Source organism: Myxine glutinosa, chromosome 13, assembly GCF_964187855.1.
Source record: "Myxine glutinosa chromosome 13, kmMyxGlut1.1, whole genome shotgun sequence".
Classification (NCBI taxonomy): domain Eukaryota; kingdom Metazoa; phylum Chordata; class Myxini; order Myxiniformes; family Myxinidae; genus Myxine; species Myxine glutinosa.
The window spans coordinates 20384640-20409102 of NC_136273.1; the positions used below are offsets into that span (position 1 = coordinate 20384640).

Genomic DNA, 24463 nt, shown 5'->3' on the forward strand with positions numbered 1-24463 from the left:
AGGGAGGAAGACTGGGGTGTGCTCATTTACCAAGCAGCTAGCTAGCACTTGCCAAGCCAGCTGTTCCTTAACAGTTTTGAATGGAGTGCTTGCTCCAATGCTTAAACCACTTGGTGGGCGCTCTACAAAAAACTTGGTAAATGAACACACACCCAATGTTCTTGAGACCCGACCATAGAACAACTGCAATCTATATACCCCAAAGAGGAATGACCGTTCCTGCTGCTCCCGTAGTGAGCGGGTGTACTAGTGATAATAAAAGGCAATGTGTGTCTCCGCCATAGCTCAAAAGCCATGAAACCTAGTAACCCCAAACTTTGCATTCATATTTATCGAACTCCAAGGCAGTACATGAATGAAAACTTGGTGTTTGGGTGTTTTAAGACACCCTTTTTGAAGATAGTGAACAGCCTTGTTTAATAAAAACAAAAAACGGCTTCATCCTTGGTCAGTCCGCTATCCCTCTCAGGGGTCTTATGCTTTTTCGGCATGCTCAAAAACGCCTTTCCTTTGAACAGGCTACAACGGCTTCTGCATGATTAAGCACTCAAAATTAATGTTTTCACGTTCCTCACTTACATCAATGAATGTCGCTGTATACATCACTATTGTCTGTGCGATAGTTTTCAAATTAGGAGCTTTGAGCGATTTTATGCTTCATTGATGCTAGTTTCCAGAATGGCCTCTCTTGGACAAATGAAAGTATATAATCAAAATTCTGAGATTTTTGGAAGAGAGTGGGAAATCTATACAGTATGACGGATTGCCAAAGGTAAAGGCTCCTTGGTTCACCGCTGTTACGTCTCGCCATGTGGCATATCATTAGAGGCTCGCAAAATAATGCCATAAAACAAGCCGTTCCTTATCAACTGATGTTTGTAAGCCATGGTGATACAGTCACAAACGGTTTTGGTTGAATTTTTATCACAGCGGACGTCGTTTTTGAAATAAGATGATAAAATGTTAAGACGACATTAAGGTGATAAAATAAACGTGTTATTATTCAACCGTTTTGTTGGAGTGCTCGCTTAAGTGCTCAAGTCACTTGGCTTCCACGACCATGATGATACATATGGCGGCTCGATACTCCATGGGGATATCCCAGATCTTAGGAAGGCAAAATAAATTAGAGGATTAAAAACAATGGGACAAGAACGATGGCTGAAAGGTATGCACACTCGCTCTAAGCCGTCGAGCCTGGGTTCGAATCCTAATCCAGCTATAAACTGTCATCCCAGTATTTCACAGGCAGGGTGATTCATCAATGTGTGTGTCATCCTTAAAATGGGCCTTAAACTGGGCATCACATCTGCCAGATTTTCAAACCCCACCCCCCTCTCCCCTCATCAGCCCCCCTCCTCACCCTCCCCTCCCCTCTCTCTTCCCCCTCTTCATCTTCTCTCTCCACCTCCCTCTCTTTCTTTCCCTCACTCACACTCCCCTCCTCACACCACCCTTCCCTCTTGGAGTGCACAGTATATAGTGACATGTGCTGAGGCTTCACTCTCCCCTCCCCTCCTTTCCTCCTCACCTCCCCTTCTCTCCCCCACCCCTGCCTCTCTTCCCCACCCCTCCTCCCCCTCCCCCTTCCTCTCTCTCGTTTTCCCTCAGTCCCATTCCCCTCCTTGCACCACCCCTCCCTCCTGGAGTATACCGTATAGCAACTTGTAGTGATGGCTTCACTCTCCCACCCCCTCTTTTCTTCCTCCCTCCTCTCTCCCCACCCCTTTCTCTTTCTCTCCTCCACTCTTCCCTCCCCTCCTCTTTTCCCTCCCCGTCCTCTTTCTCCTCCCCCTCCTCTTTCCCTTTCCCCTCCAATTTCTCCTCCTTTCCACCCCCTCCTCCCAACCCCCAATCCTCTCCTCCCCCTCTTAATATTCCCATCAATAAGCGACTCTGCATTGCCCAACAATGCCGGGTACCTTTGCTAGTTGTTAATAAGTTTTATTTTGTGACGTATTCTAAATGTTGAAGCTATAAAGTAGTATGAGTGTATAGTGTATACTCAGCCTTGCTACAATTTGTGCAGCTCTGGATCCTTTAACCCCAAAGGTCCTCTTTATCTTCTCTACTCTTCTGATGTGCAGCTTGTAAATGCTTTTGCAAAGTCAAAATTGTTATGTGTGACTGTTTGTACTTTGGTTCTCATTTGCAGGTGACAGGTCTGAAAGAAGGAGCGCAGTACAAGTTTTGTGTAAGGGCTGAAAATTTGGTGGGAGTTGGCAAACGATCACTGGAGAGTGAAGTTATGAACTGCTGTGCCTGGGAATTTCCTGAACCAGGTGCGCATCTCAAATACACAATTATGGGAATGGTGATCTATTTTGGAGATAACACTTGAGCTAACTCGAACACTAATACTGACCGAACAATCTAACTCTAATATACAAGACAACAAACACAACATAATAACAATAACACTGTGTTATTGTTATTATGTCGTGTTTGTTTTTTTGTATATTAAAGTTCTGTCGAACCAAACATCTGTTTATTAATCTAAGTCTAACACTAACCAGTATCTTACTATAATTCACCAAATGTCCGTCCGTCTGTCCGTCCGTTCGAAGGTACCGCAAAAACGGCTGAACCGATCGCAACGAAATGTTGGGTGGGTATTCCTGGGATCTCCTGGAGTAAAATAGGGTATATTGTTTTCCAGTTTCAGCTTTGGCCTCCAGCATTTTCAGGTTTGGACTTCCGCCTAACGTTATTTTCCCGGGTGCCGCACAAACGGCTACACCGATCGCTGCACAGCTGCGCTGCGCAGCTGCACCGATCGGACTCGGTGACGTCGGACAAAGACCTTTTATAAGGTCATGGGTTGAATCCCTGCTTGAGAAAATGCTAACCGCCTCCCCACCATCACGGTTGTCTCTCCAACTCACAATCCCTCGAGATATGTGGAAAGGACGACCCAAAACCAATTATCTTCTTTTTGATTCGTATATAAACATCATTAAAAGTAAATAATGACCTCGGCCAAAGTTCAAACGACGTGAATTTAATCTCTACATGAGAGAGTTCCACATAGCTATTTGGGCGGTGTATAAGCTAACAGATCGCTGTCTCCATCGATCTTGCCAAGGCCGTAACACCTATCGGCTCAAAATCCTTTTAATTGTTGACTTGGTAGTTTTTACAATGAAGGAAGCATTAACAATCGTGTTAAAAGTTTATTTGGTGATTAATTGGAGTTTTGTTGTTTGGAATGAAAAAAGAGATATCGAGTTCAAGTGAATGATGACATGCCGTGATGGTTTCTACCTTCTAAACGTGAACTTCGTGGATCGCCATATGCAGATTCGCCACGCACACACGATCGATGTTTCTATACGTGAACGTACCCGTTTGTTTGTGAACTGGTACGTTTTTCATGGAAGTCCTTCACGAACTTGCTGTTCATGTCAGATGTGCGACTGAAGGTGCTACAGGAATGTGGAATTTATTGGTTTCATGCTTTAGCATTCGCCGTATCTGCATTGCCTGTTTGCTTCCGGCCTCCCACCCGTGCGCAGCACGGGTATCTCACTAGTAATATTTACACACTATCCCTTTAAGTTAAAGCTCACAGTAACTGTAATGCTAAAATGCAAGTACTAATGCTAACCTCAATCCTAATCCTAACCCTATATCAAACCTGAACACTCATTTCAATCCTAATGTTAACGCAAACCAAAACCAAACCCTGAAACTATTACAAACACAGACAAAACTCTGTGGATTGGGGACGATCTGAGATGTTGATGAACAGCTGTATTGAAGTCCTGGAGGGAGGGATAAGATTGAAGGGAATGTGAAAGTTCGTTCTGTAGGTGGGAAAACAAAGCAACTAATGAGTGGGGTTGAGGAGTAGGATCCTGAATTTAGGTAGTTTGACCAAAAGGTGTGGGGTGGGGGTGGGGAGGGATTGATTGTGGACTGCATGTGCCCTGCAGAAACCGGGGGTGGGAGGGGGGAGTTGGCTGACCCGTTTGCGTAGTGAAAGTGATAGGCACGTGGGCTCAGGTTCATCACGGATGATTCCAATGATCTTAACTACTTCGATTGAATCGAGCCCCCCTGGAGCCCTCCTCTCATTGCGTTGGGTCGGGTATTCTAAGACCTCGCTTTAAATAGTTAAAGGCCTTGGCTTCTCCTGCATTACACTTTGGATAGATATATTTTACAATGTGGTCTCATGACGAGCACAAAACCTTTTTAGCCCCCTTTGGACTTCGTCCGAAACGGGGGCTTATGCATTGAGTCTCGACCGTTCGTCCGTCCATCAGTCCATCAGCAATCATATATCGGAGATGTATGGACCGATTTTGTTCATTCTTGGCACAAAGACAACACATGACAGAAAATTTATGCACATCATATTGTTTCGCGATGCGATCAAAGATGGCCGACTGACAGCCATTTTAGTTGTAACAATTCCGATGTTGAACACGTCCTCAACCATTTCTCGGACATGCAATTACCGATGTTGTTCAAACTTGGCAAAGAGACAATGAATGATAGCTTGCATATACACGTCATTTCCTTTAAAGATCATGTCCAATATGGCCGACTGGCGGCCATTTTGTTACTTAATCGTATCCCCAACCATTTCTCGACATGCATGGACCGATTCTGTTCAAACTTGGTACAAACACAGTACATGTGAGTATACATGTGATTTTGTTTTTGCAGAAGATTTTGTTTTGTAATCTGACTAAAGATGGCCGACTGGCTGCCTTTAACTCCGTACAACAAAATTACTAAAACCACGGGGCTATGACATTTTATGTCTTTTTTTTTTTTCTTGTTTATACATGGTCTTAGGCTCGTAATGGAGCTGCCACACACACACACACACACACACACACACACACACACACACACACACACACACGCGCACGCACAATCACACACAAACACACACACACACACACACACACACACACAGAGACAGACACACACACACACACACACAGAGACAGACACACACACACACACACTCACACAGACACACACACACATACAGACACACACACACAAACACATACACACACACACAGACACACACAAACACACACACAGAGACAGACACACACACACACACACACACACACATCACACATGGACATACTGACAAGACAAATACTTAACACAGCCACTGAGCTTTTGGGAAGTGCTGTCACTACCATCACTTCCCAGGATACGCTGGGTACCAGCGACGTCATAATAATGGAGCTGCTTTTCTCACCGCACTCAGTGGCATATTTCCTCAGGAGGAATTTTCTTCTCCCCATGAATTCCAACCGATGGGGATTGTCCGTGCTCTATCCTTGTAAATGCTGAATGGAAGGAAGCAGCACATACCATTTTTTAAAGTCTTTGGTATGACTTGAACCGGTCCAATCCAGATGGGTATTTTAGGAGACACCATCTCCTTACTGGATGGCCATTGCCTCCTTAAGGGAGCTCATCCGCCCTTTGCCAGGTGTTGTTTTTGGTCCTGGCAGGTATCACAGTAACCCTTACCACTAGCAAAGCCAGTGAGGGGTGACGGTTTAGTCGCCGACAACTCGACCATGCGGCAGGTAGCACTGGGTTACATGTTACCAGAGGCAGTCCCAAAAAACGGATGTGAAGAAGAACTTTGAATATGAGAATTTTGCACATTTTTTACTTTGAATTTGCACAGTTGTATAGATGCAAGTTAAGTTGGTGGGTTCACTCTCACAAACAATAGTCTATTTAAGTATCTTATAAAATCAATTATATTCTATGTTGTAACTCGATAAAAACGTTGGGTTAACAAAGGTCAACATAATCATCACATCATACATCAACACCTCTGAACAAAAATATAACATTTAAGAGATATGGATTTTGTAACAATTTCCCTTGCACATGTCATTTGGCAGGACCTTCTCGAGATCTGTGCGTTACGGAGATCAGAAATGATTCCGTGACATTGTCGTGGAAATGTCCTCCTTACCTTGGTCAGACAGCCATCTCAGGATACTTTCTGGAAGTGAAGCAGCCAGAGGATGGGACCTGGAGAAGGGTGAATGAAAGTGAGACCTCGAACACCTTCCTGAAGGTACCGATATGAACAGCTTGTAGTTACTGTCGTGTCGACCCTGTAGTGAACACTTCAGGGTGACGGATGGCCAAAATGATCTTTACTCCAAGGCGTATAAGCCGAACCTGGTGGGATGGTCTCTTTGGCATGCGTGGGAGGACACGAGGCCTTACCTAAATGGGCGGCCGCGACGGGGGATTATTCCTCACCCCACAAACGAATAAACGAACAAGACAGGCACGACAAAGAAATGCAATCAATACGGGGTTTATTTAAATAATGCAAAGTAACAGGGAAGGAAAGGTAAACTAAAAGTTCTAAATGAGGGTCTCTCCACATGGACTCAAAGACACGAACAAGGGAAAAATAACGAAAATGAATGTTCAGTGTCGTGCAGCCACTTAGCTCCGGTCTCAACAAGGGTTTGGTGTGGTTCACAGGTCCCGCGTCTCTGCGCGGGCAAACACGCGTTGGCGCGAAGTCACGTCCAAAGCCAGTCGCCGTTGCGAGGCAAACAGGCAAAAGCTCCTCCAATGATCCTTCTCGTTCGGCTGCACAGGGCTCCGACCGTCTCTTAGGCGCACCCCGCAAGAAGCGCCGCACGATTGCCTCCTCCTTTGTCAGCGACCAGGCAAGAAGAGACGAAGAGCAAGCGACCAGGCAAGAGAGACCGCCCTGACCAAAACCAGAACAAAAAAAGAGCAATTCAGGCAGAATCTTCCTCCTTATCCTTTTTAGCCCCAGCTGCCTGACGTCACATCACCAATCGCCGAGCGCGATTGAATCACCCCATTGTTCCTCAATCACTCACAAAGCTTGGGGCGTGGTTTCCTTTTAAACGCATGTTTAAAAGCCCCCACCCACATTTTAAAATGCAGCCTAGTCCATCGAGAAGGTTCGCGTGACGTCGGTTGTATGAGGGGTGGGGTTTAGTCCTATTGGGCAGCTGTGGGGTTTTTGCTAGCCCTGCCAGTGTTGTGGGTGAATGGAGCATTCGTGACATGGCTCTTTGATGAATATAAAAACGAAGGGCAAAATTACAAGAGGCCTTTACACACAGGTGAATTATTACCCATAAGCCCTACCTAAATAACACAACTCCACTCCTCCGTGTGGAGACACATACACGCTCTTACCCGGACAGTCGGCCTAACTTAATTTACATCTAGGTGGGTTCTTCTTCTTTGCGACACTCGGTGCATGCTAATCTACACATTCTGAACTTCATTAAGGTATTTCCCATGACGTCTTCATACCCCAAAAACATAATAGTACCATGTGTCCAATTGTAAATGGTGCGTGTAGGAGTTGACAAAAGTTTCTAGATTTATTTGGTGCGCACAGTTTTATTTTATTCGACATATTCCAAGTGTTTGACCAGCTTATTAAATTGTAATGTTATGACGAGCTCAACAAATTTATTTATTGTAAAGGGAAAATAAAGTCGTACTTTTTACCTGTGACTTGATGCAGGTGTACAAGAACTCTGCGTTGCTGTTGTTGTGGCTCTTTTTGGGGGTTTAATTATGTAATGCGCACCCATTGGTCAGACAACTGCAGGTCCGCACACACATTTGCCATTTGACGCCACCCACCATGGCACCTAGACCAAATAATATGGCCGCCATCTTGGTTTTTCTGGTTGGTGTAAGACATCAGGCCTGTAAGCCTCTGCTGACTAAACACTTGTTTCTGTGCGGTTTGTTTCATCAGATTTGCATTCGTTTTGTTTGGGTCGAGTGTTACTCACGATGAGGGACCCCCAAAAATATAATTATATGTCGAATAAAACTTATTACGAAGGTTTAATCAAGCCCGTCAGCACGCATGGTACGTGCCTCCCTAAAAAAAATTGCATTATATAATTTTTGAATGGCCCCCTATTAGGGTTATACAATCCGTGACTGTGTGATGAATCAGCTGTTCTGTTATAACCGTGGAGGAGGCTGATATGGATGAGAGGTGTCGAGTTAATCTTTTAATAACGCATGAAATGTATGTTTCCCAATTGGCCCGTTACCGGATTTTGTCGCAGGTCGGCCCGTTACCACAGCGTGGTCATTCATGACATGAGATGGAGGTGTGATAAGTTTTTAAAGTGAACATTACTATAGCTTTCCATTTTAATTCAAACACAAGTTAGATTTGAGACATTCACAGTATAAACATAAGGTTATTGTTGATGAGGATGGGACAATGACATGTTCCTTTTAACTCAGGCTTCAGGCCTCACGCCACACCAAAACTTTGTGTTTCGAGTGCGTGCTGTGAACTCTTCCGGGGTGGGAAGGCCTAGTTTGGAGTGTGGCCCAGTAGAAACAAGAATGCATGAAGGTGAGTGTGCCATCTAACCTTGTGTTATACTTTATATTGAGACATTTTGATTGTGCCTTCCCCATATTTGTAACAACATATATTTTAAGGAATGCTGCCAGAAGTACTAAGACATGTTTTCTTGATCTTCAGGATTAGAGGAGTTGTCACTGCAATGTGATGCAGTGGGTGAAATCTTCCTGTGTTGGAAATGTCCAAACACTGACTCTCTGGAAAAGATCACATGGAGCAAGAACCATGAGCCTGTTTCAGAGTCAAGTAACCTTTCTATGAAGATTGATGATGGCTGGTAATGTGCACAATTACAAAAATTAAAATACCTGATCATATACACTACCTGAGTAAAACAATTTGAAACCTGAAAAACTTCAACACATAGATATGCAGGAAACTTTAACAAAGATGGCTATGTAAAGTGAACTGAAACATAATACAGAGGTTGGTGCTATCTGTAGTCTTTGCTAGTCAGTAAACAATCAAATGCAACCAGTAGTGCTTGTTCGTCAGTCAACACTCAAATGCAAACAAGACAATTCAAAGGTGCAGGTATACCTGCTCTGTGCTGTCATATGCCTGTTCACTACACATGAAATTACCGTTTGTTTTTCTTGTAAAGAAAAAAAAATCTCTGCTCATGGACGAGTGGCATAACAGAGGGTAACTAGAAAGAGCAATCAGAGATTACAGACCCTCGCCAGGACGTGTATTCAGTGGTTTTTAAGGCTTTTCTGTTAAAACAAATATGGCGGCCGAACCACATTACCAATGACGTCATCATTATTATTTTTTCTCCAACAATTTATCCCGAGATGATGCTCAAGAAATTTCATCTTGATCGAATGAAGTTTTATACTTGTCGAATTATGACGGCATAATGGAGGCACCTATGACATCACCATTATCATATGTTATTCCACATGGAGAGTTTGTTACAATGAGCCATGTCTCAATTTTTTCTATGCAGCGCTTTCAGAGATATAGAGGTGCAAAGTTTTTCCAAGATGGCGGCCATACCACGTGACCTATGACGTCAGAAACATCATTAAATAAATTATTCATGAGGAAGTGCACCTCTGGTGAAAATTTCCTGTCAATCAGACCAACGGTTGCAGAGAAAATCATATTTATTCTGTGCAGACAAACAAACAAACAAACAGACAGACAAATAGACAGACAAACAAACGGACTCACATACACGCGCTTACCAGGACAGTCGGCCTAACTTAATTTACATCTGGGTGGGTTCTTCTTCTTTGCGACACTCGGTGCATGCTAATCTACACAATCTGAACTTCATTAAGGTATTTCCCATGATGTCTTCATACCCCAAAAACATAATACTACCGTGTGTCCAATTGTAAATGTAGAACGGCACTCGGTGGAGCGCATACCTCCACCTGGTTGGCCATATCACTCAATGGTGAAGAATCACTTAAAATTCTACCAGCTGGATCCGAATCCGGATCTTCACCAAAATCGAATCGTATCGTCCTTGTCACACACACAACCTGTCCAACAGGTTTTGTCCAAATCCGTCCACAACCTTTTGAGATATCCTGCTATGTATCGTTTTTGGCCCGATCTCCCAATGGTGAAGAATCACTTAAACATTTCTAGTAGCCGGATCCGAATCCGGATCTTCACCAAAATCTCCTCATTTCGTCCTCCTCACATCTGCTACATCTCTGCCAAATTTCGTCCGAATCCGTCCACAACCTTTTGAGATATTTTGTTCACAAACGAACAAACAGACAGACAAACAGACAGGGGTGAAAACACAACCTCCATCCATCTTTGGTGGCGGAGGTAACTATAAGGGCACTCGGTAGAGCGCATACCTGCGCCAAGCTAAATAGCTCATGAATTGTATCCAACTGATAAGTTGTAACTGCATGTGCACCTTCATTAAATATCAAATTGGATTGTTTTTGTCACCTACTCAACTCATCCACCAAGTTTTGTCTGAAACCATCCACAATGTTTTGAAATCTCATGATATCGTGTGTCTCATTTTGACCCTCCTCACTCACTCAAAAGTGAAGAATCACTTTTAAAAGTATAGCACCTGGAACTTCACGAAAATCGAATCAATTTGTCCTTTTTACACACCCAACCTCACCTCCAAATTTCGTCCAAATCCATCCACACATTTTTTGAGATATTCTGCTCACAGAGAAACAGACAAGGGTGAAAGCAGAACCTCCGTCCTCCTTCGGTGCCAGAGATACAGTGCCTTCAGAAAGTATTGAAACCAAGTCGGAAGTAGGAGGATTTGCAAGTAGGGGAGGTTAACGGGAGTAGAAAAGATCATGAATAAGGATTGGGGATGACTTTTGGAAGGGTTAATGGAAGAATGTGTGTGCCCCGCAGGGTTAGGCAGGCTCGGAGGGCTGAGAGAGAAAACAGAGCTATCAGAGGGGAAGCAATAAATAACAGAGGGCACCGACTTGTCCGTGATGTGAGAGCAGTTGGCCTTGCATTTCATTCTCATCGTCAGAGATGCCAATAATGTTTGTAGCTTCGGATTCCACCGAATTCGAGAAACAAATATAATGCTGAGGTACTAGCCCATAGGGGACAGCAGTACTCCATTGATCAACAGACAATGGTTTGTTAGTCTTTTTGGGCTTAGGCTTATGATGGAGTAGATTATACTTAAATTACATGCAGCACAAAGACATTAATTGACCATAGTGTACTTCCAGATGGAAGCCAAACAGTTCAATCTTGGTTTCATCAGACCACAGAATCTTGTTTCTCACAGTCTGAGAGTTCTTTTAGGTGCTTTTTTGCAAACCTCAAGCGGGCTTTCATGTGTCTTTCACTGAGGAGAGGCTTCCGTCTGGCCACTCTGCCATAAAGCCCAGATCGGTGGAGTGTTGTAGTGATGGTTGTCCTTCTGGAAGTTTCTCCCTTCTCCACACAGGATCTCTGGAGCTCAGCCAGAGTGACCATCGGGTTCTTGGTCACCTCTATTACCAAGGCCCTTCTCCCCCGATTGCTCAGTTTGGCCGGCGGCCAGCTCGAGGAAGAGTCCTGGTTGTTCCAAACTTCTTCCATTTAAGAATTATGGAGGCCACTGTGCTCTTGGGAACCTTCGATGCAGCAGAGATTTTTTTTGTAGGCTTCCCCAAATCTGTTCCTCGACACAATCCTGTCTCTGAGCTCTGCGGGCAGTTCCTTCGACCTCATGGCTTGGTTTTTGCTCTGATATGCATTGTCATCTGTGAGACCTTATATAGACAGGTGTGTGCCTTTCCAAATCATGTCCAATCAATTGAATTTACCACAGGTGGACTCCAATCTAGGTGTAAAAACATCTCAAAGATGATCAAGAGAAATGGGAGGCACCTGAGCTAAATTTCAAGTGTCATAGCAAAGGGTCTGAATACTTATGTCAATGTGATATTTCAGTTTTTCCTTTTTAATAAATTTGCAAAACTTTCTAAAATCCTGTTTTCTCTTTGTCATTATGGGGTATTGAGTGTTGATTGATGAGGGAAAAAATGAACTTAAACGATTTCAGCAAAAGGCTGCAACATAACAAAATGTGAAAAAAGTGAAGGGGTCTGAATACTTTCTGAATGTACTGTGTATACTGTATGTATATATATATATACATATACATATAGAATATAAAGAGATATACAAGTGTAACTTTATATATGGTGTTGATGTTGACTGCAAATGGTCAAGACCTTTGATGGTTAAGACAACACAGGTGACTGGTCTTGAGTACATGTATAGTCAGCCGGATTAGCATCTATCTATAATTCCAGTAATCTCTGTGTGTATGTCTGTGTGTATGTCTGTGTGTCTGTGTGTCTGTGACCGCTGTTTCTCGACAACCACGGGTCCGATATACTTTAAACTTGCCAGGTATATTGCTGGGGACCTGAGGATGTGCCTTTTCAAGGTTTCATATTAATCGGACAAGTAGTTACCGAGCTATGTCCAAAAAACGATTCAACCAATCAGAGAGCAGCGAGCTATCACGTGTGCCGAACGTGCCGAACAGACTCTGCCTCGGACGGCACATTTGAGAGCGTATTCATTTATTTCACGTTGGCAAACTATGTTGCCGCTATGTTGGCGTTAAACTATGTTTTAAAACTAATTTGCGATTCTTTCGCTTTCCTGCGCGTTTGTGCACGCTATGGCGATTTCTTTACCAAACTCCGCAAGCCGTTCGCTTTGGACCAAACCATTTCATGTAAATAGAGGGGGGGGGGTTGTCACCGTACTCGCAAGCCGTTCGCTTTGGACCAAACCATTTCATGTAAATAGAGGGGGGGGATTGTCACCGTACTCGCAAGCCGTTCGCTTTGGCTTTGCGAATGGACCAAACCATTTCATGTAAATAGAGGGGGGGGATATAATTTTAGATATATATATAGTACGGGCACGCCCTAGTATGAATAAAGGGGAAACTGTAGTTTATTTCTGCTCCCTTCAATTGTTTTCACATCATCAATCCAGGTTGTAACATTGTCGACCATTTAAAAGCTCATGAAGCCATGAAAGTGCATTATTTCACGGTATTTCTCTTGTGATGTATTTTTATTTTGGTTTAAGCCAGACTCGATGTGCAGCTATATTTGATGTTTATTTGAATGTGTCACCAATTGAAACCAATTACCCTGGAACTAGCATGAATATCAAGGCCATTGTGTACTTTCAGCACAAAGCAAGCCGCATGATGATGAATGTTTGTTTCGTACATTCCAGCACCATTAAGCTCATCTGCAAAGATCCCTCTCTGGGTGACCTGGGGATGTATGAATGCACCGTTGATGGTGTCGAAGGCCTTTCCGCAAGTTACACGATTACAGAGAAAGGTGACATTCTCGGTTTCATCGTTTATTTATTTATTTTTTAATTTCTTTTCAATTTATTTATTTATTATTTCTCAGTTATATCGTGTTTCATCTGTTATATCTTGCAGGAAATTGGGCGCAACAACCATATTTATAGTTTGAATAATTACATAGAACGGTTTGCCTATTCTATTAAATGGGAATCATCTTAGAATTTGCGCCATTTTATGTGGTCATCAATTTATGATGTAGATATAACGGTTTTTTGGAGTTACACAAAGGTATCTTGCAGGATTTTGGAGTTTGCTGATGGAGCTGATTTGTTGATTTGTAATACTCAGTTCCAGAAAGATGATAATAAGCTTGTTACATACACGTCAGGTGGGTCGACGACAACCGTTGACTACCTGATGGTGCGTAGGCGAGATAGGGGGCACCTCCGAGACACAAAGGTGATCCCGGGGGAGGAGGCTGTTTCACAGCACCACTTGGTTGTCTGCGACGTAAGGGTGAAAGGTGCGAGGAGAGCTCGGCGGGTGAAGTACCAACCGAGAATGAAGGTGTGGAGGTTGAAAGAGGTGACAGTAAGGGAGGCATTAAAAGAGAGGCTGAGTAGGGTCGAGGATGATGTGGTTGAGCTTAAAAGTGGTTGGATGTCAATGAACGCGCTTTTCATTGTGAGGCAGTTGCAGGAGAAGTACATGGAGAAGAGGAAGAAGTTGTTTCTTGGGTTTGTTGATCTGGAGAAAGCATTCGATCGGGTTCCACGCAAAGTATTGACATGGGCATTGAGGAAGTTAGGAGTGGAGGAATGGTTGATCAGAGTAGTGATGGCAATGTACAAAAGAGCGCGCACAGCTGTAAGGACGAAGGACGGGAACAGTGGTGAGTTTGAGGTGAAGGTGGGAGTGCATCAGGGGTCGGTACTAAGTCCACTACTATTTGTAGCTGTGATGGAGGTGCTGGCTCAGAACGTAAAGGAGGGTTTACCGTGGGAGTTGTTGTATGCAGATGATCTGGTGTTGATTGCGGAAAGTATGGATGGACTGAAGGAAAAGATGAACACGTGGAAGGAATGTATGGAGACAAAAGGTCTGAAGGTGAATATCGGAAAGACGAAGGTGATGGCAAGTGGAAAAGCATGTGGTGAGGTGGAAAGAACTGGGAAGTGGCCGTGTGCTGTGTGCAGGAAGGGTGTCGGAGTGAACTCCATTCAGTGTACAATGTGCGCTGAGTGGGTTCATCAAAAATGTAGTGGTCTGAGAGGGTCATTAACCAGTGTGGCAGCTACATTCGAATGTAAGATGTGCACAGAGGGAGCTGCAGATGGAGGAAATGTTGAGTTGGATCTTGGAGATGGTGTGAAGCTGGAAGGTGTGAAAACATTTTGCTACCTCGGAGACATGCTGAATGGAGAAGGTGGATCAGACTCGGCAACGGTTGCTCGAGTGAGATGTGCATGGAAGAAGTTTCGGGAATTGAGTGGCGTGCTGATGATGAAGGGAGTGTCGTTGAAGCTGAAGGGAAAGGTGTATGCTGCATGTGTGAGATGTGTTATGATTTATGGGAGCGAGACATGGGTAATGAACGTAGAGCAGCAACGAAGGTTGGAAAGGGTGGAAATGCGAATGGTTCGACGGATGTGCGGAGTATCGTTGAGAGAGAGGAAGACAAATGATGAATTGCGAAAGATGATGGGAATAGAGCCTGTGATTGATGCTGTGAAGAGGCACAGGTTGAGATGGTTTGGTCATGTGTTGAGGAAGGATGAAAGTGCCTGGTTGAGAAGAGTGATGGAAATGAATGTAGAAGGAAGTAGAAGACGGGGAAGACCGAGAAAGACTTGGCTAAAGATGGTGGAAGAAGAAATGCGGCCAAGGGGGTTAACAAGGAGAGATGCAGAAAATAGGGCAAAATGGAAAAGATTGTCATGGGGACCGCAAGGCTAACCCCCGCTCTAGCAGGGAAAATGGCCTTTTAAAATGCATGTTGTTGTTGTTGTTGTATATAACGGTTAAAATGGCTGAATTATCCCGACATCTTCTGTTCCTTTCACACTTCTTTAAACTTTTTCACATTTCTTTTTATTGATTCTAATTCTTGTTTTCATTTTCTTTTATCCCTTTTATTCTTGATTTCTCTCTTTCTTAATCGATATGTCTAGGGAGAAGTGAATTATAATTCAGATTTTTTTTTTGTAAATTTCACTTGGCTGCACCTGGATGGGTTTGAGGGTAGTGGAGTAGAGGCTGAAATGACTCCATCTTTGCTCTTTGCTTATTGGGGTTCCTTCTGACGACTCAATTGCAGTATTTGGTCTTCCATTTGATGAAGATCTTCAGGTCGAGTTTGAGCCCTTGTCATGCCATTAAAATAACACCAGGTGGGTGTTCAGGATTGTGTCGCCCAGCCAAGAAAAAACTGTTTCAGCAGTTCTATGTGTCTGAAGACGTGAAAAGAGTGGTGCTTCTCCTCCTTCTTCTTCTTCTTCCTCTGCTTCCTCTTTTTCTTCTTCTTCATAAAACCTGTTTAAAATAAGATTTTGAAGAGGGGTTTCATACATCTTCACTATATTCCAGAAAGGAAGTTATTCACACAACGTTGAGTGAAATCCAAGGCTTTTAATTAGAGTATTACAAGCAGGATACCCATTCTCAAAGGTTTCTTGCCCGAAGGATTCCTTTTTTGAGTTGTTTAACTGAACTGTCAGGTGCCTATGGCAGAGTTTACTTTGCTTACACACACACACACACACACACACACACACACACACACACACACACACACACACACACACACACACACACACACACACATACACACACACACACACACACACACACACACACATACACATACATATACACATGTACATATACACACACACTCTCATATATATATATACACCCATGCAGTACATATGCACACATATACACACATGCAGACACACTTCCTTTATAATTAACCGATCGCTTAAGCCCGCTTTTCGCTTCACGAGCGCAGGGTAAAACGCTTAATGTTTTGTATATTTTGTTATTTTGGTATGGATTAAATCCATCTATGTTATTAAATTATTTTATACTTGTCTCAGTTGATTTTTGGGATTGGGGGTGGGGGGGACATGGATCGCTTTTGGAATGGTTCTGTCGATCACTTTTGGAATGGTTCTGTCCCTTTTCACCCCCCCCCCCCCCCCCCACTCCCTCACCTTCCCTCCCACAATCCTTGCGTGTTTTGGTTGTCCATCATTACCTTTGATTTATTTTCATAAAACGCTAAATGTTTGATGTTTTTAAAATATTTTGTGTTGCGTGCAGTCGGGCAAAGACAAAGCAACTTCCTCGTGTTGGAATCACCTTAATCGCTTCAGCCATTATTGTGTTTGGTTGGGCAACAGTTTAACATTGTTTTAAGTTGGGAAGAAGAAGAAGTACAATTTGGCGATATAGCGATCTCCCGATGTGATACCTTAGCGATGTAATTTGGCGTCTTTGTAAGTCTTAGTAGTTTAGAAAACACTCTAGAATACAAGGTATGGTTTTCAAAATGCTATTATCCTCACTCTATATTAGATTCTCAGCATATCACTTTGTCCACATTTGATACGCTGGCCATGTTATTCCATGATCATTCCTCTATATGGAGTATTACCATACTCCATGACAATAAGCATTGGATGAAATTATTATTCAGAATTATTATTCATTTGATGAAATATTAATTGATGGATCAAGAAAATATGATGCTGAAGCGTTCAGTTAAAATTGATGTACAAATTGTGAACGATGGCAATTTCATTCATGAACTTTTCATGTCAGGACATAGACGTATTGACCTCGCCAATAAATAAAAACTTTAATTAACCCTTTAATTTTGAGAAAGTTATTATATATTTATTGGAAGAAATAACATTTGCACAACAGGCAGGCCAGGTGGTTGTGCAATGTGACATGCTATTTCTCTCTTCTCCCACCTCAGAAATGCAAGATATGTTGGAGGAACGAAAGGCAATCACTGATCCCGGTAAATGTCCCCCATTACATTTACCATGAAAGACCATCAGAAGGATTAGAAACCTGCAACAACGTGGTCATTACCCCGCACAAAGGGAAAAGCAGGGATAAGCAATTGGCCCATTTTGGTTGTCTGTCTGTTTAAAAACATCAGTTTATAATCGAGGAATATTTGTATTTTGACCACGAATCAAAAAACAAACCTATAGTTTAACATACTTTGGCTCTGAATTTGTCCCGATCACACATGCGCAGAGGAGTGAGATAATACTTTGGCTGTCTGCCTACCTGCCAGGTAAACAAAGTAGAAAATCATTCAAAACAGGAACTTACTGTTTTTAAGGACGTCATAAAGGACACAAAAACAGGCAAGAATAACTAATGTGACGTATCAAATAAGGTGGTGTAAAAGACGCTGCATCAACGGCGGCAAACTTCTGAAAACGAAATTTACCAACTTTTAAAATCTTTATTTTATTTCAATTCAATTATATACTTGACCACAATAGAACACAAAATCATCTTCTTGGTACTTTAAACAATTTTTTTTTAGCTAAGCAGTATTTAGGACTAAATATTACGCCATTTCAGATCATCTCGACCAATCTAATTGGCTGCTCGCAAACCCCGCCATGTCCTTTTTTTCTCATGACTGTGTGGTGTTCTATTTAAGGTGTTCTATTTTTGTTCTGTTTTGAAAACAAAAACCATCCATTAAATTACCTATATCCACGTGATGAATGCAGGACCTGAATGAGCATTGACAGTTTTCATGGATCACTGTTTATCATTCCTCAGGATGAAACACTACCATGGCAAATGAGCCGATCGTTCGCATGACACCTTCATTTTGTAAAAAAAAAAGTGTAAAAAAAAAAGTGTAAAAAAAAAAGTGTAAAAAAAAAAGTGTAAAAAAAAAATGTTAAAAAAAAGTGTAAAAAAAAAAGTGTAAACGAAAAAGTGTAAAAAAAATCCCCTGGGATGCAAATCAACCTCAACATTAGAAGATTGCAATATCTCTGCAATTGCAGGCACGGAACCACCCAAAGGGGACTGTGATGACCAGGGATGAGTAATGCTGCAGAATAGATGGAATGTGTAAAAAAAAAAAAAAAAAAAAAAAAAAAAACAATAATGTAATAATAATGTAATACTATAATCAATGTCATCATTAGAATTGCATACATTGCTATGAAAATGTTGTTAGTTCTGTTGCGGGTGCAATATTGTTACCGTGTACAGTGTCTCATTACCCTCGCCTGAGGAGTGGCTATTGCATTTGAGTCCGTTTGTCTGTTTGTTTGTTTGTCCGCACAGAATAAATATGATTTTCTCTGCAACCGTTGGTCCGATTGACAGGAAATTTTCACCATAGGTGCAACTCCACCTGTATAATTTTTTACTGATAATTATGACATCATAGGTCACGTGGTTCGGCCGCCATCTTGGAAAAATCGAAAAAACTTTGCACCTCTATATCTCCGAAAGCGCTGATCAGAAAAAATTGAGACATGGCTCATTGTAAAGAACTCTCCATGGGGAATGAAATGTGCTAATGATGATGTCATAGGTGCCTCCATTATGACGTCATAATTCGACAAATACAAAACTTCATCCTATCAAGATGAACTTTCTTGAGCGCCATGTCGGCATAAACTGGTGGAGAAAAAAATTAATGATGACGTCATCGGTCACGTGGTTCTGCCGCCATATTTGTTTTAACACAAAAGCCTTTAAAACCACTGAAAATACATTCTGGCGAGAGTTTGCAATCTCTGATTGCTCTTTCTTGTTTTTACTGCAGGTGTTCCTCTGAAATCGGGACTGGCCGTGGAGTTGCAGGACAGGGGCCGAGTGAGGTTGTGGGCAAATGCCAAACATCTCTCTTCGACGTGCCAAGCAAGGTGCATTTTCAATGATAACGTCATTTCTCCTGGACAGGTGAGGCTCATCTCAATGCTTTTCTTCCATTAGAGGCATGAACATGTAAATCCTTAAACGCCAATTTCTGTCTGCCCTTTTTTGGAATTAATAAAGCAAGTGTTGTTTTATCGATGGTGTTTGATTTCATTGGAAAATGCCTGTGTGTCATCGTCATCACCATCGTCATCATCATTATCATCAACGACCATGCGGCCTTTGTCAATCCACTTCTGGATGAACTCATCCCCAAAACCTCTTCACAAACACCTCTCTGACAACTCTCATCCGTTTTACACCTGCAAACGTATCGAATCCCTCTTGCCATCTTTGAAGAGGTGTTTTTGTTTGTTCGTTTTTGTTCTTGTTCTTTCTTGAGAGAGCAAGGTTTTTTCTTGTTTTCATCTTAGAAGAGGTGTTTTTTTTTGGGGGGGGGGGGGGTCTTGTTCTTGCTTGAGAGAGCAAGGTTTTTTCTTGTTTTCATCTTAGATTAGGTGTTTTATCCGTCCCCCAAGCCCCGGGAGATGGGGTTTTGCAATCACTTCTATGTGTGTCCGTGTGGTTGTGTGTGTCTGTTCGGGCCGTTGCCTTTTTTTTATCCATTTGTGCTTTTGTTATCAAATTTTCAACAAAGCTTTATTATGAGAATATGGAGAAGTCAAATTAATAATTTGGTCAAAAGGTCAAAGGTCAAGTTTGCACAAAAGTGTAAATTTTCAACCTGAAATTGTAAGAATTTGTATATTGGGTCACTGAATTGGTTCATCAATCAAAAGCTAGATGCCAATTGTTTTTTTTCTGTTTGTTTGTTTAAAAGGTAAAGGTTGCATAAAAGTCAGTTTTCATTTGATTGACCTGAAATTTGAGCAGGGCTTGCATATTGGGTCACTGAAGCCTATTGTTTTTGAGGTGAAAAGGTCAAGGTCACCTGAAGTCATCAAATTTTTTTTAGCTGTTTTCGTTATTTTTAGCATACGGAAGAAAAAGGCTGAATACAATGCAGACGTGACCAGGCTTTGCATTTTCAGATGTTTTCTGGTTTAGCTTTTCAGTGATGTCACATATCCTTCTTTGCTCTCTCACCCATGTATTTATTTTCCTGTCTCTTGTTATTCAGAACATACATTTTCCACAGTTCTTTGAGCCATCTGTAGCTTCCTTTTGGTCCAGGTTTTGCATCCCAATGTTAGAGCAGGCAGGAGACATTGCTTTAGGATTTTCCTTTCAAGACTCAAAGGAGTTTTCCCTTTGAGAATCATGCAACATGCCTAAATAATTACCTCTACACCAAAGGTAGATGGGATGGAAGTTATGGTTTCACCCCTGTCTGTTTGTCTGTTTGTTAGTTACAAAATGAAAGATTGGTTTCAACATCAAAATCAGCATCAGGCAGTGCCACCTTGACCTTTGACCTATATAGCCAAATAATGTTGACATCTTCACTTTTGTCCTTGAGAATCCTTTGGTAAAGTTTGATGAAGACAGCTGAAAGCGTTCGCGAGTTAACACACTCACAAACAAACACAAACATACATACATAATACCACATAATACTTACATAATACATAATACCTGGTGTTGGCTTAGCGGTTAGGGTGCTGGCTTGGGATCCTAGGATCCTGAGTTTGAATCCCGGTCGATCGCTGAATTAACACCAGGGGGGTTGACTCAGCCTGTCATCCTTCCGATGTCGGCAAATTGAGTACCAGCTTGCTGGGATGAATGATCCTGGTGTGTACCCCCATTTAGAATAGGTACACCGTATCCCTGCGCATTGTAAGAGGCGACGAAGGGTTGGCGTCAGGAAGGGCATCCGGCCATAAAAACATTGCCTCAAACAGGGAACCATGATTGTCATGGGGCCCGCAAGGCTAACCCCCACTGTAGCGGGGAAAAATGGCCTTAAAACGATCATTCATTCATTCATTCACTTACATAATACATACAAACCTACATGCATACATACATACATACATACATACATACAGACAAACATACATACACACATACACACACAGATGCATACATACATACATACATACATACACACACACATACATACATCAGAATTTAAACTACACATACATACATACATACATACATACATCAGGATTTAAACTACACATATCTACATACATACATACATACATACATACATACATACATACATACACACCCATACAAACGAGACAACCATCATACCGAATTTTAAATTTTCGTCATAACAAACAAACATACAGGGGTGAAAAAATAACCTGCATCTTCCTTCGGTGGCGGAGGTAAATATGTAAATTTCACCTTTGTCACCAATTATTTTTTGGCATTGTGGCAAAATGCCTCGTGTGTACCTGCATTTGGATAACAACAAGCATCATGTACTCGAACATTATTGTTGTCATTGTATTTGTTCAGACTGTTATTGTAATTTGGATTGTTGTTGACCTTGGCACAGGCCAAGGATATTTTTTCCACCAGAGTAAGTGAAATTGATGAATGTATGTATACACGCTTAAATGTCAATATGTTAACCCAAGGTGCTGTGGAAGTCCAAAAAGAATATCCAACTTGTAGTCTACTATATATATATATATATGTAAGCCAATAGAGGTGAAGCTTATACTTTAGTGATAAATATTTTGATTAAATCGGCATAATGGATTATAGAAATTGCGTGTTTGCTGTACTTGGAAATAAGGCTAACATTGATCATCCATGCAAGGAAAGAGATACACTGTTTGAAAGAGTATTGGAATGTACAGTAGGCAAATGGAGCTGTTTTCAGACAAGAACAGATCAAGCCTCCAGGAGGCACCATGCTGGGAAAAACAACAAGTCTGCACTTCTTCATCTTAAGATTGTTATCCTCAATGGTTGAGGTGTAATGACAACCAGATGCCTCATTGAGGCCAAGGTGCCAGACTGTCTGCAAAGCCCCTGACCTTTGCATTCCTCAGTCTGACTCCTGAGGCAGCTGGAGATTTCCTTTGTTCCCAAACTTGTTCCCAAACATTCCCAAACTTGCAATAAAAGGAAATGCATTCAACCACTCGAGAGAATACTCTTTGGGAAACATTTATGATTCTCTGTGGTTGTGTATGCCGGCATAGTATTGTTAAACTTTGTTGTAATCCTTGGTGTGTTCGAGCGAATCTTCTCCTGAGAAAAAAATATTCAAATTGCTCTTGGTGTGTGGACATTCAAATCAATACACCCCCAACAGTACGATTGAATGCTCTTTCCATCCTGTGCTCAGAAATATGACATCAGAATCGACAGAAATGCTGGCCTAGTGGAGATACTGATGGATCGGCTACTTCCTGAAGATGAAGGGTCCTATTCGGTACAGCTCAAAGACGGTGTTGCGGAAAGTGAAAGCACTCTGGTTTTTATTGGTGAAGGTATTGGAAGCTTTTTGAGATTATTGGAAGTGATTTTTGTGCAACTTTGTGTCTTTTGCTTCTTTATGTTAAAATGTATATAGACATTTTACCGAACCTAACAGTATTGACAGCCCGTTAACATGATTTAATAATAATAATAATACATTTATTTTATATAGCGCTTTTCAAGAAGCCCAAAGGCGCTTTGACAGAGTACAAAAAAACAAGTGCAAAAAGACAAAAATCAATAGGTAAATAATCAAAGCAAAAGGAAGGAGAAGGAGAAGAGATAGTCAGGGGTTAAATGCTGTGGGTTAAATGTTGAATGCAGTGTTGAACAGGTGGGTCTTGAGTGATGTTTTGAATGTGGTGAGTGAGGAGGAGTCTCTGATGGTGTGAGGTAGTGAGTTCCAGAGGGTGGGAGCAGCGATGGAGAAGGCCCTGTCCCCCCAGGATCTGAATTTGGTCCGCATGGGGGGGGGGTCAGGAGGTTGGTACCAGCAGAGCGGAGGTTGCGGGTGGGAGTGTGTCTGGAGAGGAGGTCAGTAAGGTAGGATGGGGCAAGGTTATGGAGGGCTTTGTAGGTCAAGAGGAGGATTTTGTACTGGATTCTCTGGGGGATGGGGAGCCAGTGAAGCGTGTAAAGGACGGGGGTAATGTGGTCACGGGTCCGGGAATGGGTGAGTAGACGGGCAGCGGAGTTCTGAATGTATTGGAGTTTATTGGTGATTATTGAGGGCGAACCAAAGAGGAGGCTGTTGCAGTAGTCAAGACGGGAGGTGATGAAGGCGTGGATGAGGGTTTCTGCAGCCGTGGAGGAGAGGGATGGACGGAGACGGGCGATGTTTTTCAGGTGAAAGAAGGCTGTCTTTGTGATCTGTTTAGTGTATTTGTCGAAGGAGAGGGTTTGGTCAAAGATGATGCCAAGATTCCGGATGTGAGGGGAGGTGGATACTGGGAAACCGTCGATGTTGAGGGCAAAGTTATGGGTGGATTTGGTGAGGGTTTTTCGGCCAATGATGATTATTTCAGATTTATCACAGTTAAGTTTGAGGAAGTTGATTTGAAGCCAGGATTTTATTTCAGTGATGCAGTTTGTCAGGATAGAGTGGGTGGCGGTGGAGATGGACTTGGTGGAGATGAAAAGCTGGATGTCACCGGCGAAGCAGTGGAATTGGAGACCATGACGGCGGATTAAGTGACCAAGGGGGGACAGGTACAGGATGAAGAGGAGGGGGCCAAGAACTGAACCTTGGGGGAGGGGAGCAGTGGGGGATTTGCAGTTATTGATGGAGATGAACTGGCGTCTGTCAGAGAGGTATGATTTGATCCAAGAGAGGGCAGTGCCGGTAATGTTAAAGGTGGTTTCAAGTCGGGTGAGGAGGATGGTGTGATTGATGGTGTCAAAGGCGGCGCTGAGGTCGAGGAGGATGAGAATGTTGAGGTTGCCAGCGTCAGAGGAGAGGAGAAGGTCGTTGGTGATTTTGAGGAGAGCAGTTTCAGTACTATGGTTGGAGCGGAATCCGGATTGGAATGTTTCATACAGGTTATTGGCAGAGAGGTGATGTTTGAGTTGAGTGGCTTTAGCGCGTTCCAAAACTTTTGACAGAAAGGGTAGGTTGGAGATGGGTCTGAAGTTGTTTTGGGTGTCAGGGTTGAGTCCAGGTTTTTTCAGAATGGGGGTAACAGCAGCAATTTGGAGGGATGGTGGGACGATGCCTGTAGACAGGGAGGAGTTTATTGTTGCAGTGATAAGTGGAGAGAGAGCAGGAAGGGAGGCCTTGACAAAGCTGGAGGGGATGGGGTCAAGAGTGCAGGTGGCAGTTTTCATTCCTATGAGGAGTTCAGAGAGGTCAGATGGGGAGACTGGGGAGAACTGAGACAGGAGTTGGTAGGATAAGGGGGGGCAGGTGGTTTGAGGGGGAGCAGGTGCGGTGGTGGTTA

General features: G+C 42.6%; 1 protein-coding gene across 1 annotated transcript in view; it reads left to right on the forward strand.

Moving 5' to 3' along the window:
* LOC137439171 (myomesin-1-like) overlaps positions 1–24463 on the forward strand; it is a 141167-nt gene that overhangs the window by 78263 nt on the left and 38441 nt on the right. Inside the window, exons 17-22 of the mRNA XM_078766990.1 lie at positions 2156–2282; positions 5895–6073; positions 8275–8389; positions 8522–8678; positions 19024–19123; positions 22393–22537. Coding sequence (XP_078623116.1) covers positions 2156–2282; positions 5895–6073; positions 8275–8389; positions 8522–8678; positions 19024–19123; positions 22393–22537 — 823 coding nt within the window. The remainder of the gene's footprint in view (positions 1–2155; positions 2283–5894; positions 6074–8274; positions 8390–8521; positions 8679–19023; positions 19124–22392; positions 22538–24463) is intronic.